The sequence below is a fragment of the Oncorhynchus tshawytscha genome, linkage group LG16 (assembly GCF_018296145.1).
Source record: "Oncorhynchus tshawytscha isolate Ot180627B linkage group LG16, Otsh_v2.0, whole genome shotgun sequence".
In the NCBI taxonomy this organism is placed as follows: Eukaryota; Metazoa; Chordata; class Actinopteri; order Salmoniformes; family Salmonidae; genus Oncorhynchus; species Oncorhynchus tshawytscha.
This window is the reverse complement of record NC_056444.1, coordinates 55490920-55508593: the sequence shown is the minus strand read 5'-3', so window position 1 is coordinate 55508593 and position 17674 is coordinate 55490920. Positions and strand designations below refer to the sequence as shown.

The following is a 17674-nucleotide window of genomic DNA, read 5'->3' as shown; positions in this document are numbered from 1 at the left end:
CCACAGAAAACGATACAAAGTGCCTATGCAAAGCCTTCACTCTATCACTCAGAAACAGATTCCAATGTCTGCCTTCCAGCTGAAAATCTTTGCCAGTGTGTGTTCGCCTGTAAGGCTGCACGCCCTTCCCCCTCCGGCTACTGTAGCCTACTGACTTTACAAGCAGGATTCAGAAATTAGGGAGAGATTTTTTATAAGAGAAGAATGGATTTACTTTTTCTATGTTAGTTAAAGATACAATAGTTATCATGTTTTATAATGGATTTATTACCTACAAAAAGGAAAGCCATGTTTTCATTTGAATTCTGCTGTCGCTCTGCACACACAAGATTCTTAGCTAGTTACCTTTGATCCAACGTTAAGCCAACTCTCAGAAGTTCAAATACTTTTCAAAGTTCCGTCATAGAAGCAGATCCTTTGTAGGTATAATTCTGTGGGCCTAATTCAGATAATGCATGTCATAACAAGACGCCCAGCAGTTCAAGCCAAGCTCCATCCTCCACCCTCTCACGCACTTTCCCTACCCGCAAAATTTCAGTCGCATCTCATGCCAACAATGTCTGTCCAATTCATGTAAACAACTATAGCTTACTCGCTCCATAGCAAGCTGCTCTATCTGCACTGGTTGGTGAAGCAATTTAATGTCAAGCAAGGTATATATACCCAAAAAATATTTCTGAGGTTTAAAAAGGAACAGAAATGAACTATATAAACCATTTTTTTTTGCTGGTCAGAACAGTGGAATGGGATGAAAAAAATAATGGTTATATCAGAACGAAACGATTGGAAAGTAATTTTGGATCCAACCCCTGATTAAAATCTAAAAACATCAATCTACAAACAATACCAAATTTATGACAAAGCGAAAAGAAAAAAAAAATTGTAATATATATATATATATATATATATCTTATTTACATAAATATTGAGACCCTTTGCTATGGGACTCGAAATTAAGCTCACGTGCATCCTGTTTCCATTGATCATCCTTGAGATGTTTCTACAACTTGATTGGAGTCCACCTGTGGTAAACAAGATTCTCTGGTCTAATGAATCCAAGATTGAACTCCTTGGCTTAAATGCCAAGCATCACATCTGGAGGAAAGCAGACACCGCTGGCAGCATCGTGCTGTGGGGATGTTTTTCAGCGGCAGGGACTGGGAGACTAGTCAGGATTGAGGGAAAGATGAACGGAGCAAAGTACAGAGAGGTCCTTGATGAAAACCTCCTCCAAAGCACTCAGGACCTCAGACTGGGGCGAAGGTTCACCTTCCAACAGGACAACAACCCCAAGCACACAGCCAAGACAATGCAAGTAGTGGCTTTGGGACAAGTCTCTGAATGTCCTTGAGTGGTCCAGCCAGAGCCTGAACATGAACTCGATCGGACATCTCTGGAGCTCCCCATCCAACCTGACACAGCTTGAGAAGATCTGCAGAGAAGAATGGGAGAAACTCCCCAAATACAGGTGTGCCAAGCTTGTAGAGTCATTTCCAAGAAGACTTGAGGCTGTAATCACTGCCAAAGGTGCTTCCACAAAGTACTGAGTAAAGGGTCTGAATACTAATGTAAATGTAATATTTCAGTTAAAAAAAGTGTTTTTTTTGCAAAATATTCAAAACATGTTTTTGCTTTGTCATTATGGGGTATTATGTGTAGATTGATGAGGAAAAATAACAATTGAATCCATTTTAGAATAAGGTTGTAACGTAACAAAATGTGGAAAAAGTTAAGGTGTCTGAATACTTTCTGAAAGCACTGTATGTCCTGTCCACTTTCCAGGATGACCTACTTAGAAATACATTCTCAGTGTTGAGGCCCAGACCCCGTAGCCATAATACAACCGGTTTGTGTTCAGGGCACGCAACTTAAAACGTTTTGCAATGGACAACTGAAATGTGTGTTTCTTATCCAGGTAGTCTCTGCTGGTCTGACATCCTGGGCCTTAGCATTCCTCCTCCATATCTCCTCAGCCCCCTAGGGCATTATCACAGAGTAAAATCAGCACAGAGCATCCCCTCGCAACTCCCCCAGTCCCCCAGAAAGCAGGTATTTGTTCCAATGAATTCCACTTTAATCAGTAGCATATCAGTTGTGCTTGGCGGGGCGAGGTGTGGGGGATAGCAAGGCTGAACAACCCCCCCCCGGCAGTATTCAGTATTCAGTATTCAGCCGGCAGTATTCAATTTCCTCACTTTGTCCATTATGCACAGACAACAACACACTACAACAGTTTATTTGGTTTGGCCCTCCTTTATAGCGGTGCTGAGATGCCTGCATCGAAAGGGTCTCAAATGGCCCACGTTCTGTGGAGGCTGGATGCAGTGTTGCTGACACACATTTTGGCGGTATGAAAAAAAAACAATGGATGTCAATTGGTGGGACTGTACAGTGTGTGAATGGGGGACTACACATGTTCAGCTAGTCTGTATAGTATTTCATTACTGTTTGAATAAGCTATCCTGTGTAAATCCTTTAGTGATGTCCTATAATTTCTGTTGTTGAACCACTAATCTACTGTAGATGTGTGAGTGTACATCTCTTAAGGCTCACTGCTTCATATTGATCCAAAGTCGCCTAGCTGAGCACACTTGCGTCCAATATTGGCCATTATGTGTGTGTGTGTGTGTGTGTGTGTGTGTGTGTGTGTGTGTGTGTGTGTGTGTGTGTGTGTATTAGAACTGTATTAGTATTGTATTGTTTATTTAACCTTTTATTTAACCAGCAAAAGCCCATTGAGATCCAGAGTCTCTTTTTCAAGGGAGATCTGGCCAAGAAGGCAGCAACAATCAATACATTACAGAATTAAAACATACAACAATACAGTACAAGAATATGATCCAGCCTAAAAAAGCATTTACACTCCTCTGTAACAGAGTCTCCCATCGATATTTTAAACGAATTCAGTGGCACTAGCAGTAGCAGCTGGCACACTGGCATCTGGTAGACTTCATAGACTTTAACTACCTTTAGCATCTATACATGAAGGTATCGACGCTCGCTCTGAACATTAACATGCGTACTTTTGGTACGTTTTTGGAAACATAAGGAACGCATGTGTTTAGAAAGTGTTTAGCTTGAGCACTCACCCACATCAACACCATTGTCCCAGAAACTCTAGACCTACTCCAATTTGCATACCGCCCCAACAGATCCACAGATGATGCAATCTTTATTGCACTCCACACTGCCCTTTCACATCTGGACAAAAGGAACACCTATGTGAGAATGTATTCATTGACTACAGCTCAGCGTTCAACACCATAGTGCCCTCATAGCACATCACTAAGCCAAGGATCCTGGGACTAAACATCTCCCTCTGCAACTGGATCATGGACTTCCTGACATGCTGCCCCCAGGTGGTAAGGGTATGTAACAACACATACCCCACTCTGATCCTCAACACGGGGGCCCCTCGGGTACGTGCGCAGTCCCCTCCTGTACTCCCTGTTCACTCATGACTGCATGGCCATGCACGACTCCAACACCATCATTAAGTTTGCTGATGACACAACAGTGCCTGATCACAGACAACAACGGGACAGCCTATAGGGAAAGGTCAGAGACCTGGCCTTGTGGTGCAAGGGCAACAACCTCTCCCTCAATGCGATCAAGACTAAGGAGATGATTGTGGCCTACAGGAAAAGGAGGACCGAGCACGCCCCCATTCTCATCGACGGGGCTGTAGTGGAGCAGGTTGAGAGCTTCAAGTTCCTTGTCGTCCACATCCAAGCACACCAAGACAGTCGTGAAGAGGGCACGACAAAGCCTATTCCCCCTCAGGAGCCTGAAAAGATTTGGCATGGGTCCACATATCCTTAAAAGGTTCTACAGCTGCACCATCGAGAACATCCTGATGGGTTGCATCACTGCCTGGTATGGCAACTGCTCGATCTCTGACCGCAAGGCACTACAGAGGGTAGTGCGTACCGCCTAGTGCATCACTGGAGCCGAGCTTCCTGCATCCAGAACCTCTATACCAGGCGGTGTCAGAGGAAGGCCATAAAAATTGTCAAAGACTGTCCAGCCACCCTAGTCGTTGACTGTTCTCTCTGCTACCGCATGGCAAGCGGTACCGGAGCGCCAGGTCTAGGTCCAAGAGGCTTCTAAACAGCTTCTATCCACAAGCCATAAGACTCCTGAACATCTAATTAAATGGCTACCAAGACTATTTGCATTGCCCCCCTTTTAAGCTGCTGCTACTCTCTGTTATTATCTATGCATAGTCACTTTAATAACTCTATGTACATGTTACCTCAATTACCTCGACTAACCGGTGCCCCCCCGCACATTGACTCTGTACCGGTACTCCCTGTACAGTGCCTTGCAAAAGTATTCATCCCCCTTGGTGTTTTTCCTATTTTGTTGCATTACAACCTGTTTCATTTAAATTTATTTTTTATTTGGATTTCGTGCTATGGACATACACAAAATAGTCCAAAATGGTGAAATGAAAAAAATGACTTGTTTCGGAATATATATATAAAAAATAAAAAATAAAGTGATGCGTGCATATGTATTCACAACCCTTTGCTATGAAGCCCCTAAATAAGATATGGTGCAACCAATTACCTTCAGAAGTCACATAATTAGATTACACACAGGTGGACTTTCACTAAGTGTCACATGATCTGTCACATGATCTCAGTATATATACACCTGTTCTGAAAGGCCTCAGAGTCTGCAACACCGCAAACAAAGGGCGCCACCAAGCAAGCGGCACCATTAAAGACCAAGGATCTCTCCAAATAGGTCAGGGACAAAGTTGTGGACAAGTACAGATAAGGGTTGGATTATAAAAAAATATCCAAAACTTTGAACGTCCCACGGAGCACCATTAAATCCATTTTTAAAAATGGAAAGAATATGGCACTTGGCAACAAACCTGCCAAGAGAGGGCCGCCCAGCAAAACTCAGACCAGGCAAGGAGGGCATTAATAAGAGAGGCAACAAAGCTCCACAGCGGAGATTGGAGTATCTGTCCATAAGACCACTTTAAGCCATACACTCCACAGAGCTGGGCTTTACGGAAGAGTGGCCAGAAGAAAAAACATTGCTTAAAGAAATAAATAAGCAAACACGTTTGGTGTTCGCCACCAGGCATGTGGGAGACACCCCAAACACATGGACGTAGGGACTCTGGTCAAATAAGACCAAAATGTAGCTTTCAAGGAAAATGCTGTTTCTGGCGCAAATCCAACACGTCTCAAACACCCCGATAATACCATCCCCACAGTGAAATACAGGGAAATCTTGAGGGAAACCTGTTTCAGTCTTCCAGAGATGTGAGACTGGGACGGAGGTTCACCTTCCAGCAGGACAATGACCCTAAGCCTACTGCTAAACCAACACTCTAGTGGTTCAAGGGGAATCGCTTTCTGTTTTGCGCGAATGCTGTCATCTATCCACGGTTTCCGATTTGGGTAGGTTTTAATAGTTACTGTGGGAACAACATCCGCTATACACTTGATTAACTCAGTCATCGTGTCAGTGTATACATCAATGTTATTCTCAGAGGCTACCTGGAACATATCCCAGTCCGCGTGATCAAAACAATCTTGAAGCATGGATCCCGATTGGTCAGACCAGCGGTGAATAGACCTTAGCATGAGCACTCCTGTTTGAGTTTCTGCCTATAAGAAGGAATGAGCAAAATGGAGTCATGATTTGATTTGCCGAAGGGGGGGCGGGGGAGGGCCTTGTAGGCATCTTGGAAATTGGAGTAGCAGTGGTTGAGTGTTTTAGCTGCACGATTACTACAGTCAATGTGTTGATCGAACTTCAGAAGCATTTTCCTCAAAATTTGCTTTGTTAAATCCCCAGCTACAATAAATGCGGCCTCAGGATATGTGGTTTCTAGTTTGCACAAAGTCTAGTGTAGTTCCTTGAGGGCCGTCGTGGTATCGGCTTGAGGGAAATATACACGGCTGTGACTATAACCGAAGAGAATTGTCTTGGGAGGTAATACTGCATTTTATTGTGAGGAATTCTAGGTTGGGTGAACAAAAAGCCTTGAGCTTCTGTAGTTTATCACAATCACATCATGAGTAGTTAATCATGAAACATACACTCCCGCCTTTCTTCTTCCCGGAGATTTCTTTATTCTTGTCTGCGCGATGCACTGAGAACCTGGTTGGCTGTATGGACGGGTACAATACTCTGAGAGAGCCATGATACCGTGAAACAGAGTATGTTACAGTCCCTGATGTCTCTCTGGAAGGAGATCCTCGCCCTGAGGTCGTCTACTTTATTTTCCAGAGACTGAACACTAGCAGGTAATATACTCGGAAGTGGTGGATGGTGTACAAGCCTCCTGAGTCGGACTAAGTCCACTCCGATTACCTCTTCTCCGCCGGCGGTGCCTTGGAGAAGCCTCTAGGATAAGTTCAATTGCCCAAAGGATCCAATTCGGGAAAGTCGTATTCCTGGTTTAATACTGGTGAGTTACCGTCGCTCTGATATCCAAAAGTTATTTCCAGCTGTTTGTAGTAACACAAAAAACTTTCTGGACTAATAATGTAAGAAATAAAAACACAAACAAAATACTGCAAAGTTTCCTCGGAGCTAGACGCAGATCTGCCATGTCTGACGGAAGACATAGATGACCACCTGTGCTAATTAGCTATCTAGCATTCTCGAAACACTCAAACGCCGTTAGAGTAACTGGTCAAGAAGTGTAGCGGAGAGGTATTTTGTCGGCTAGAGGCAAACAGCCTTATGGATCTGTAAAAACCTTCTACAGAAGTGTGAATTTTTTATTTGAAAGATTATTTCTTGCTGATATGAAAGATAAGTTCCCTTCCTGACCTAGTGAGATTTACATTACCTTTCAAAAGTTTGGGGTCACTTAGAAGGCCAGCATCCCAGAGTCACCTCTTCACTGTTGACATTGAGACTGGTGTTTTGCGTGTACTATTTAATGAAGCTGCCAGTTGAGGTATCTGTTTCTCAAACTCTACAGTCTAATCAAATCAAAGTTTATTTGTCACGTGCGCCGAATACAACAGGTGGGGAGACCTTACAGTGAAATACTTACTTACAGGCTCTAACCAATAGTGCAAAAAGGTATGAGGTGAACAATAGGTAAGTAAATAAATTAAAACAACAGTAAAAAGACAGTGAAAAACAGTAGTGAGGCTATAAAAGTAGCAAGGCTACATACAGGCACCAGTTAGTCAGGCTGATTGAGGTAGTACTGTATGTACATGTAGATATGGTTAAAGTGACTATGCATATATGATGAAAAGAGAGTAGCAGCAGCGTAAAAGAGGGGTTGGGGTGGGGGCACACAGTGCAAATAGTCCGGGTAGCCATTTGATTGCCTGTTCAGGAATTTTAAGGAATTTTAATAATGGGTCTCTGTACGCCTATGTAGAAATTCCATTATAAAATCTGCAGTTTCCAGCTACAATATGATGTTGTGAGTGACTTACAAATTCATATGTTATTTTAAATGGACAAAAAATGTGCTTGTCTTTCAAAAACAAAAAAAATCCTAAGTGACTCCAAACCTTTGAAACGGTAGTGTACGTGGCGGGGCTCAATCAAGCTAGTCGTCTTGATTACTTTCCTATCTCATTCTCTCTGGCACCAAAAGTTTAAAAAGTGTTGAGAGGGGACAGAATGCAGTCTGACCATCACATAATTGACATATGTATTACTCTTACAGATTTTCCACATGGGCGAAGATATTGGAGATGTATTTAAAGCCTCTTGGATGATAAATTGTTTTTAACTAATACAGAAAAATGTACAACTGACTTTTTACGACATAACATAGGTACGGGACACTTTTAAATGTGCCTTTAGAGTCCATGCAACTCATCTCTAAAACAAAAGCTATTTAGGTCAAAAGAGTACATATTAACAAAGGAAATGGAAGGACTAACAGTACAGATAGATAGCAGTAAAACTGTACCATAGAGGCTCAGAATAAGTTAGAGGAGAAACAAAAATAAATGGAGGAAACTATTCAAGAAAGATCGATTTAACAAATACAAATACAAATTAAGCAAACTGGATGGAAAATTGAGAAAAATGCACCAAATAATTTTTCAATCTTCAACATAGAAATGCTACCAAAAATAATTTACTGAAACTTGTTAAAAATGACGGAGTCAGCCATGATTCACCAAACGATATTTTGAAAAGTCTCCTCCATCTCCAGTAACCGAAGTTAATCGTATGGATTTTTTTCTATTAAAAATGTAACATTAACAGCTTTATAGAAAGATTCATGTTAAGGCCAAATTACAGAGGAGGAACTTTTTGGTGTAATTAAAGGCGTTAAGTCCGGGAAAACTCCAGGACCGGATGGCATAACAGTGGAGGTATACCAAACCTTTTTTATATACTCAGAGGACCGTTATTAGCATGTTTTAACCACTCTTATATACATGGTAGATTGTCAGACACTCAACAAGAAGGCCTGATTTCATTATTACTGAAAAAGGATCACAGTGGTAAATATAAAGATCCAGTCCATTTAATAAATTAGAGGCCTCTTACACTTCAATGTTGTGATGCAAAAAGTCTGGCAAAATGCTTAGCGCATAGAATTCAAAAGATATTGTCGGATGTTATTCAACCTAATTAGACAGGTTTTTGACATGGACGATACATTGGAGATAATATAAGACTACGTATAAGTACTGGTAGAACACTATGAAAAATCTGGGAAACCAGACTTGGCATTCATAGCTGACTTTGAAAAGGCCTTTGATAAAGTATGACTGGAGTTTATATATATTTTGAAACATATGGAACTTATCTTATTTCTTTGTTTATTTTAAATAAATAAAAATAGGGGATAGATCAGCTTTAATATTGCAGGTAGATTGTAGCTTCCATCAGTGTAAGTGCATCATTTCCAATCCCCAATATATATTTTTGTAAATACACACACACACACACGCGCACACACGCACACACAATTTATATATATACTAACATATAGTACCAGTTCAAAGTTTGGACACACCTACTCATTCCAGGGTTTTCTTTATTTTTTACTATTTGTAGAATAATAGTGACAACATCAAAATGATGAAATAACACACATGGAATCGTGAAGTAACCAAAAAAAGTGTTAAACAAATCAAGATCTTATCTATTTTTGCTAACTTTCTATTAAAATGTATTGGAGTTAGGTAATTTCTTTCTTTTGGGATATGTATACCGAGTATGCCCACATCCCTATCAGAACATTTTATTGGTAAACTACACAGTAATGTAAAAGTTATATATCTTTTGTGATCCAACATGTAATACACTTACACTTATCATAATTTGGTTTTAATCCAGAGAGGTTAGAAGAAGTATCTAGATCCTCTATGAGGCTGTACAATGGCACCTTTGTTTTTTAGCCCTGGATTTCTAACCCCTTGATATTATTGTTGGATCTGATTTTAACAGTTAACATTTCGATGGCCATAATAAATAGATATTCCGATAGTGGACAGCCTCGTTTCACTCCTCTAGACAGTTTTAAACTTTCTGAGAAGTATCCATTATTTACTATTTTAGACCTAGGGTCACTATACATGACTTTAACCAATTTCATGAGATATTCCTCTTTCAAAATATAGTTTGGTGAATCATGGCTGACTCCGTCATTTTTAAACAAGTTTCATATATATATATATTGGAAATGATGCACTTATGCTGATGGAAGCTACAATCTACCTGCAATATTAAAGCTGATCTATCCCCTATTTTTATTTATTTAAAATAAACAAAGAAATAAGATAAGTTCCATATGTTTCAAAAACCACATAGTTTCTAAATGTTAAAACAAAGCATTGGGATTGTAGTTCACATGGTCCCACCGGTAAGCAGTGCTTATAGATGAGAACCCTTAGGATAAGGCAGAATGCCTTATTAATGCCTTGGGTTCTTGAGAGCAACTTCTAGACCCGCTCTGTTTTAATTGAGCTACATTGCCTGGCCAACCTGCGTGAGAGGACACACACATTGACGCTCTCACCTGCCTACTACAAGACCGCACCTTGCCATAACTCCTCCCATAACCTGTGTGTGTGTGTGTGTGTGTGTGTGTGTGTGTGTGTGTGTGTGCGTGTGTGTGTGTGTGTGTGTGTGTGTGTGTGTGTGTGTGTGTGTGTGTGTGTGTGTGTGTGTGTGTTGGAGTAGTGTGGGAAAATAGTGACAGCTCTAGTTAGCGCCACCCCCCAGTGAAGCATTGGAACAGAGGGGGAGGGGAGGAATGGAATATGTAATTCTAAACCTGTGGGAGTCTCTTAGAACAGGTACAGAAAGAGAGAGAGCAAGAGAAAGAGAGAGGGAGGGACAATCTCTGGAAGTATTTCCTGATTTCCTGGACACACTGCAGTGGACGAAGAGTGGTTTTTGCCTGAGGAGTGTTGTTCAGATTCCCCTGTTGTCTATTGTGAGATTCCCAGCCCAGACCTGACAGTGGAATCCTTGGGAAAAGTCTTCTGTGAGGAGGGGATGAAGTCGGACAGGGAGGAGGGGAAACCTGGTGAGTGGAGAAGGAGTGGAGTAGTGGAAGAGCATGGCTGCCGACTAAAAGCTTCAAGTGACACTGACACTGGAAGGGAGCTTGTGACTGAAGCTTTTGGTGAGGCCTGGTATTTTGAATATTTTGAATGGGGGGCTGCAGCAGAGACCTGTGGGACTGTTTTTGTAAGCACTGTTTGTGCTTTTGTGTTCGTGTATTATTAAAACTCAGAAAACAGCGAGTTCACATGTGGGTAAAAGTGTCATGTGGGATGTTCAGTCACCTGCCGGCTGCCACTCATTGTCGAACCGTTCAGTTACTTTACCCAACTATGACCTCACGGCTTGTTGTTGTTTGAACATGGGAGTGAACTATGCCACCCTAGAGCCAAAGTCATACACTAAAACAAACTGTAGTTGTCAGGCTGACTGACAACAAGGTGTACCTATACCAACTCGGTAGAATATCTTCACATTTTACATGATTTATTCATTTCACCTTTATTTAACCAGGTAGGCAATTTGAGAACAAGTTCTCATTTACAATTGCGACCTGGCCAAGATAAAGCAAAACAGTTCGACACATACAACGACACAGAGTTACACATGGAGTAAAACAAACATACAGTCAATAATACAGTATAAACAAGTCTATATACGATGTGAGCAAATGAGGTGAGATAAGGGAGGTAAAGGCAAAAAAGGCCATGGTGGCAAAGTAAATACAATATAGCAAGTAAAACACTGGAATGGTAGATTTGCAGTGGAAGAATGTGCAAAGTAGAAATAAAAATAATGGGGTGCAAAGGAGCAAAAAAAAACGTAGTTTGGAAATGATTGAATGAATGAGTTTTGTCTAATTGCAATTCACCAGCAGAATTCATTGTGGGTTGTTTAGTGAAGGCAATTCTTTCAGGCAGTGTTTTTTTGTTTTCTAAAGACCTTTTGTCATGGGTTAGTGAATAGGTGACTCAGTGTTGTCCTTGGTTATTTGTACAGCAATATGTCTGAATTTCTCAGAACAACGGTACATTTGTGTTTGTGCCTGAATCATGAAGGCAGCATTGTTTAAAAAATATATTTTTAACAGTGCTGCATCTAGGGTTATTGAGCTCACATTTCTCTGAGAGTGAATGCGTATTTTACTCTCTGTGTATTTCAGTGTGTGACAGCATACAGCACAGCATGTCTATAGGTCATGTACATTTTAAACGTTGATAACGTTGATGGTTCATGGGTACTGTAGTCCTCACTGGATGAGCACCTCTGTTTCAAGACTGACCTAGTCAGATCTGCTTAAAATCCTCTGATCAATTCCAAACCATGCGGGCCAAAATCAGCTCAGTACCATCCACATAGACCCTATCTGCTAACCGTCAGAGCATAGTATTCATTAGCTACTGTACTTGAATCCTCACTGCTTCCACCTGAGGCTGATACTGTTTAGGGGGGCAGTTACAATGGTTATTGGAGTGTCCCAATAGCGTTGCTAGTAGTTTGAGTGACATACTCAGCTGTGCAGTGACAACACATCTGGTAATTCCTGCTGGCTTAGCCACAGGGTGTGGTCACTGACACCATTCTTGCCACCTAAGCAAAACAAACAAACAGTTTCAACGGTATTCATTGCTTCCGAGAGCCTAACTTCTATCCAAGGTGTGGCTACATATTAGCAGTTGTGTTTAATTATGAGGCATTCATGCTAACATTGCCCCAATAGCATCTCACATATTTTTGTGTTCAAACCAGAACAGGAATACTCATCACAAATGTCTCAGATAGGCAATGTAGATTGGTTTTCCCTTTTAAACTCCTCTATCTCAAATCTAGTCCAATCTACTCTAGCTTAGTCAAGTCTAGTTTTAGTGCAGTATATGTGAAGGTTGAAAGTCCAGACTAGTTGTGACCAGTGTTGCGCTCAATTCCATTTACATTTAGGAAGTAAACTGAAATTCCAGTTTAATTCCTGAATTGAAATGAAATTTTATTTTGGCTGAAACTGTTTTGAACTATGAGTTGACAGCGTCTGTGTGAAGAGCTTACAGGCATTATGGGGAAATGACAGGTCAAAGTGTCATGCTCAAGGGCAGGTCACCTCTTCTATGTGTCGTTATTAAAATACCCTCTTTGTGAAAGAAAACTCACTGATAAGCTATTCTGTGTCTAGCTTTAGTGGTGGTGTCACTTTTAAGAGTAGACCTAGAAGCAACCGTATCTAGGGCTAAGGCCAGATATTGTTGATCTCTGATTGCCTGGGGATATGAGTTCCTATATGGCTAGGTGGTAACTATAAATATAGTTGTACACTACAAAAGCATCATATCGAATGGACTCCTTTTTAACCTAAAATAATAATAATAATATTAATTGGGTGGGTACTTATATTTGTCCTACTGTAAAACTTCAATTAATAGCCCAGGTGTGTATTTGCTTAAATCACTGGAGATAACAAGCATTTATTAGAGACAGGCTTTTATTTGAGCCAGGCATCCATCTCCTTAATGCACACAGCTTTTGCTCATTTGCATAGTTAATTGTTTAATTCCAGCATTCACTTCCAGCGTTTTTATCAATTTCTTCATTTCCTGCAGTGTGTTATCATTTACACACTATGTCACGTTTCTTTTCTCTTAGTATGCCTCTATTTTGAGATAACATCCTTGACAGAATAATTATTCATCTCTTTGACTGTGCATTTTCACCAGAAATCTACTGATTTCTTGGGGTCTGTACTCCCAAAGTTGTTCACTGTTTTTATGCTTTCCAGCTAGCTAGAAGTATTCTGCTGTTTGCAGCCAAAGGTTAGCAGTTTCTTACTGGTGATAAAAACAGATTGCCATCATTTTTTCAGAGTCATTATTGAATTATGTAACAAAACAAACATTAAACCTTACAAACAATTCATGGTAATTCATGGTAACCTTGTAAACAATTCATTTAGACCTGAGTTTATTTGAAACAAGAGTTTATTTGCTGAAATGTGTGGGGTGGCCGGCTATTAAAAGAGACAGACGGCTATTTGAGACCTGGCTTTTAATTGTTTTACAGTATTTCATGCATGTACAGTACAAGTGTGTAATGTCACATACGCCAGATTGGTGCAGTGAAATGTATTGTTTATATTGGGTCAGCCATATTAGTACAGCGCACCTGGAGCAAATTAGGGTTAAGTGCCTTGCTTAAGGGCACATTAAACAGATTTTTCACCTTCTTGGCTCAGGTATTAAAACCAGTGACCTTAAAGGTAATTTAAAAAAAAAGTTTAATAAAAATAAAATAAATAAAAGTAAGCTTTGAAATTATATCAATCGAATGTTTACAGTGATGAAGACATAGATGTCTCATGGTATGCAAAATCGTTCAACTTTGAGCACCTTTCTGAGCACTTCAACAATGGGCAAATATGGCAGGTTTCGTTCAAATGAAAAGGGGTGCTGTAATTCAAATGTATTTACTCAAAGAGATCATTCCCTACTATGTAAACCATGTCATAGTTGTCAATCACTCAATCTGAAAAGGTGTGGTGGAGAGGGGGATTTGCTCTATGGTGCCTGTATCATTATCTCTACCCCCATCCTGAACTTTTACCCCTTCCATGAGTCGGGACCTGGGTGGGGGACCCTGGTGTCTGTTTTCACTGCCCACCCACCCACCCACCCACCCTCCCTCCCTCCCTCCCTCCCTCCTGGCTGCACCCACTGGCCTGTCCATCACAGAATTAAGTGACAGGGCGTGTGTGTGTAGGAGTGTGTAGGAGTGTGGTTGCATATGCATGCGTTTGTGTGTTTCACAGCAGGCTGGCCGTGTCCAGTGTGACTGTGTAATTATGAGAGTGGCCTGATCTTGCCTCTGTAATTACATGACTGTCAGAGGAGTGGGTAGATGCAGCAGACCCTCTGTGTGATACTGTGAGGGGCTAAGAGAATGGCCTGCCTTTCATGTGTTTTAGTAGTTCACGTGTTTTTATGTCAAGTTCAGGCAACTGGGCAACAGGTTCTCAATACAAAACCAGTGCTTAGGGATAAAGGGGCAGAAACCTGATTTTTGTAGTAAATGTTTCACTTGAAAATATATGCTGAGTATACAAACAATCAGAACACCTACTCTTTCTATTACATAGACTGACCAGGTGAATCCAGGTGAAAGTTACAGTATGATCCCTTATTGATGTAACTTGTTAAATCTACTTCAATATGTGTAGATGAAGGGGAGGGGACATTTTAAAAATGCATTTTTAAACATCCAGACAATTGAGACATGAATTGTGTATTTGTGCCATTCAGAGGGTGAATGGGCAAGACAAGAAATGTAAGTGCCTTTGAATGGGGAATTATAGTAGGTGCCAGGAACTGCAACGCTGCACTCAACAGTTTACCATGTGTATCAAAAATGGTCCACCACCCAAAAGACATCCAGCTAACTTGACACTGGAGTCAACATGGGCCATTATCCCTGTGGAATGCTTTTGGCACCTTGTAGAGTCCATCGCCCGATGAATTGAGGCTGTTCTGAGGGCAAAGGGGGGATGGGGGTGTTCCTAATATTTGGTATACTCAGTGTATATGTCACGCTCGCTATCCTCAGACTCCCTGTCAACCAAGGCACAGCGTGCATGTAGTTCCACATCTTTTAATGAAAGTGAAACTGAAACAACCAAAAAACAAACAGGTAAACAGCAAAGAACATGACCCAACCGAGGTGCACACAAATGGAAAAATAATTACCCACAAAACACAGGTGGGAAAAGGCTACATTAGTATGGTTCTTAATCAGAGACAACGACAGACAGCTGTCCCTGATTAAGAACCATACCCGGCCAAAAACAAAGAAATACAAAAACATAGAAAAAAGAACATAGAATGCCCACCCTAGTCACACCCTGGCCTAACCAAAATAGAGAATTGAAAGCCTCTCTATGGCCAGGGCGTGACAGTATAATCTACAGCCATTGTATTATTATTAGATAGTTGGACATGTTTTGGTGAAGCAGTGATGGGCAAAATCTAGTCAAAGTATTTTTCATTAGAATGTGTTTTATCTGTTTCACATGGCATTCTAGGTTGAACCTTTTCTTCTATTCTTGACTGTAAGACAAAGGATAATATTTTAGTGGATAGTCCAGTATCCAACCACCCTCCAATTCTTCCATGCCCATGGATGTAGTTTTAAAGCAAAAGGCTTTGCTAAACATTGGTTCAGCACATTTCTATTACACCAACGAGAAGTATTTGGCCATTGTGGCTTTTAACATTCATCCCACTGACTTTCGGTATGCCTCCTGCTATTTTCCATTAACTCTACCTCAGTTGACGAAACACAGAGACATAGGGTTTCCCTCCCACAATACACCTCTCTGAAAGGTGACAAAAAACTGAGCAGTGACAGACTTCCTTACTGTGCGGCTTATGCACTAAATTCATTCACAGGTGTGCTGTGCGTCTGAACTACCAATGTTTTCATCTTCACTGGAAACAGAAATGGCACTATTCCCGTTAAAATAAGAGTTTTCCAGGGATTTCAAGATGCTACTGAGATTATTTTGCCAAGGCTTGGAAAAAATGTATTTGATAGTATATTTTTGTTTTCAAGGCTGGACTTTTGAAAGGCCTGTGAGTGTGAGCAACTAATCACACGTTTTTCTGCCAAGAAAGGCTGTTTTATCATTCATGTTTGACGGAAGGTCGACTTGTTGGCACAATTTCCTTTGTTTGTGTGTGTGCGTGTATGTGTGCAGACTTAAACAGAGCTCTTTGATTAAATATCAAAGGGGACAGAGTTTGTTGCCCTCATGTTTGGCCCAACCTACAAATACACAACTAGCTCTATTAGCCTTTGGCACCAGGAAAAGGTTGTGTTTGAACAACCCACAAACATACGCACGCACGAATGCACGCTCGCACACACACATTTACATTGTATACAGTGAGAGATCATTTGTGTGACCGAGCAAATGCTATGCCAAATAGCATGAAGGAAACAGTCTTCGGTCATTCATGAGAAGATGCTGTGCTCTGACTCTTCTGTTTCCTCCTAGTGTTGGCAAATATTGTTTGCTGGTAGTTGTCTGGTAATGGCTTGTTACTTCAAGTCCTACAGCTTAGTGAATAGTTTGTTGGAATTGATGGTATTGAAAGGTGAGCTACAGTCTATGAACAGGATGCGTGAGTAGGTGTTAGGTGTCTCTAGGGATTGCAGTGTGCAGTGGAGTGCTGTGTTGACAGCATCTCAACAGACCTATTAGCTCTGTAGGCAAATGAGTAGATCCATCAATGGGGATGTGCATGGCTTTAAGTAGGCCAGGACTTTCAAATGCTTTCATGGCCACAGATGTCAGGGCGACTGTTCTGAAGTCGTTGAGTTAGGTTGTTTTGGGTGATTTGGGGACATAAAGAAGGAAGGATACTTTAAAACACTGTTGTACTGCACACTGGCATAAGGAAGTGTTAAAAATGCCGGTGAACACTGGAGCCAGTTGTTCTGCACAGTGGTGGAGCACGGCTGGGCAAATTGATCCGGCCCTTCTGCTTTCCTTATGTTTTGCTTTTTGAAAACAGTTCTGACCTCATCCTCCTTTATGGTGAATGCTGGTGGGAGGGGAGATACCTGAAGTGGGGGGTTGAGTGTCTGTGCGCTCGTTTCCTCAAACCGCACATACAACACGTTGAGTTTTTCTGGGAGGGGTGCTCATTTGAAGGAGGAGGGTTTTTTGCAATTTGTCATCTCCTGTAAGCTTTTCCAGACTGATCTGGAGTCATTGGCAGTGAATTGTGCTTCTAGTTTTTATGTGGTTTGTTTTGGCCTTCCTAATTGCAGAGCACGGTTCATATTTGTCTGATTTGAAGTTCATATTTTACGGAGTTATTTTCCTTATGTAGTAAAGATAGTTATTTTGAGAACCAGGGCTTGTTGTTGTCGTATGACGTTGCAGTTTTTGTGGGATTACACGTCTCTATACGGAAACGGATATATGACATCAGTGTCTATGTATTCATCGAGTGTGGTACATGACGCGCTGAAGGTATCCCTGTGGATGTACTGTGGAGTTGGTACACCAGCGCTGATTAATCATGAAGCAAATACCTCCATCTATTCATTTTAGAGAGAATTTGATTGACCTGCTGGCTCGGTAGATGGTCAAAACCGAGGGGGATATGGCAGAGTCCTGGGTGATCGGACGTTTGACAATAGCAAGGCAGGC

General features: G+C 41.2%; 1 protein-coding gene across 5 annotated transcripts in view; it reads left to right on the top strand.

Annotated features, from left to right (window-relative positions):
• LOC112215952 (kazrin-A) overlaps nucleotides 1-17674 on the top strand; it is a 208784-nt gene that overhangs the window by 125499 nt on the left and 65611 nt on the right. Inside the window, exon 1 of one of the 5 annotated variants that reach the window (XM_042299374.1) lies at nucleotides 10261-10498. The exons of 3 other annotated variants lie outside the window; for them this stretch is intronic. In XM_042299374.1, coding sequence (XP_042155308.1) covers nucleotides 10468-10498 — 31 coding nt within the window. In that variant the 5' untranslated portion in view covers nucleotides 10261-10467. Of the gene's footprint in view, nucleotides 1-10260; nucleotides 10598-17674 lie in introns of those variants that run through there. One more of the 5 variants, XM_042299373.1, reaches the window with a different exon arrangement.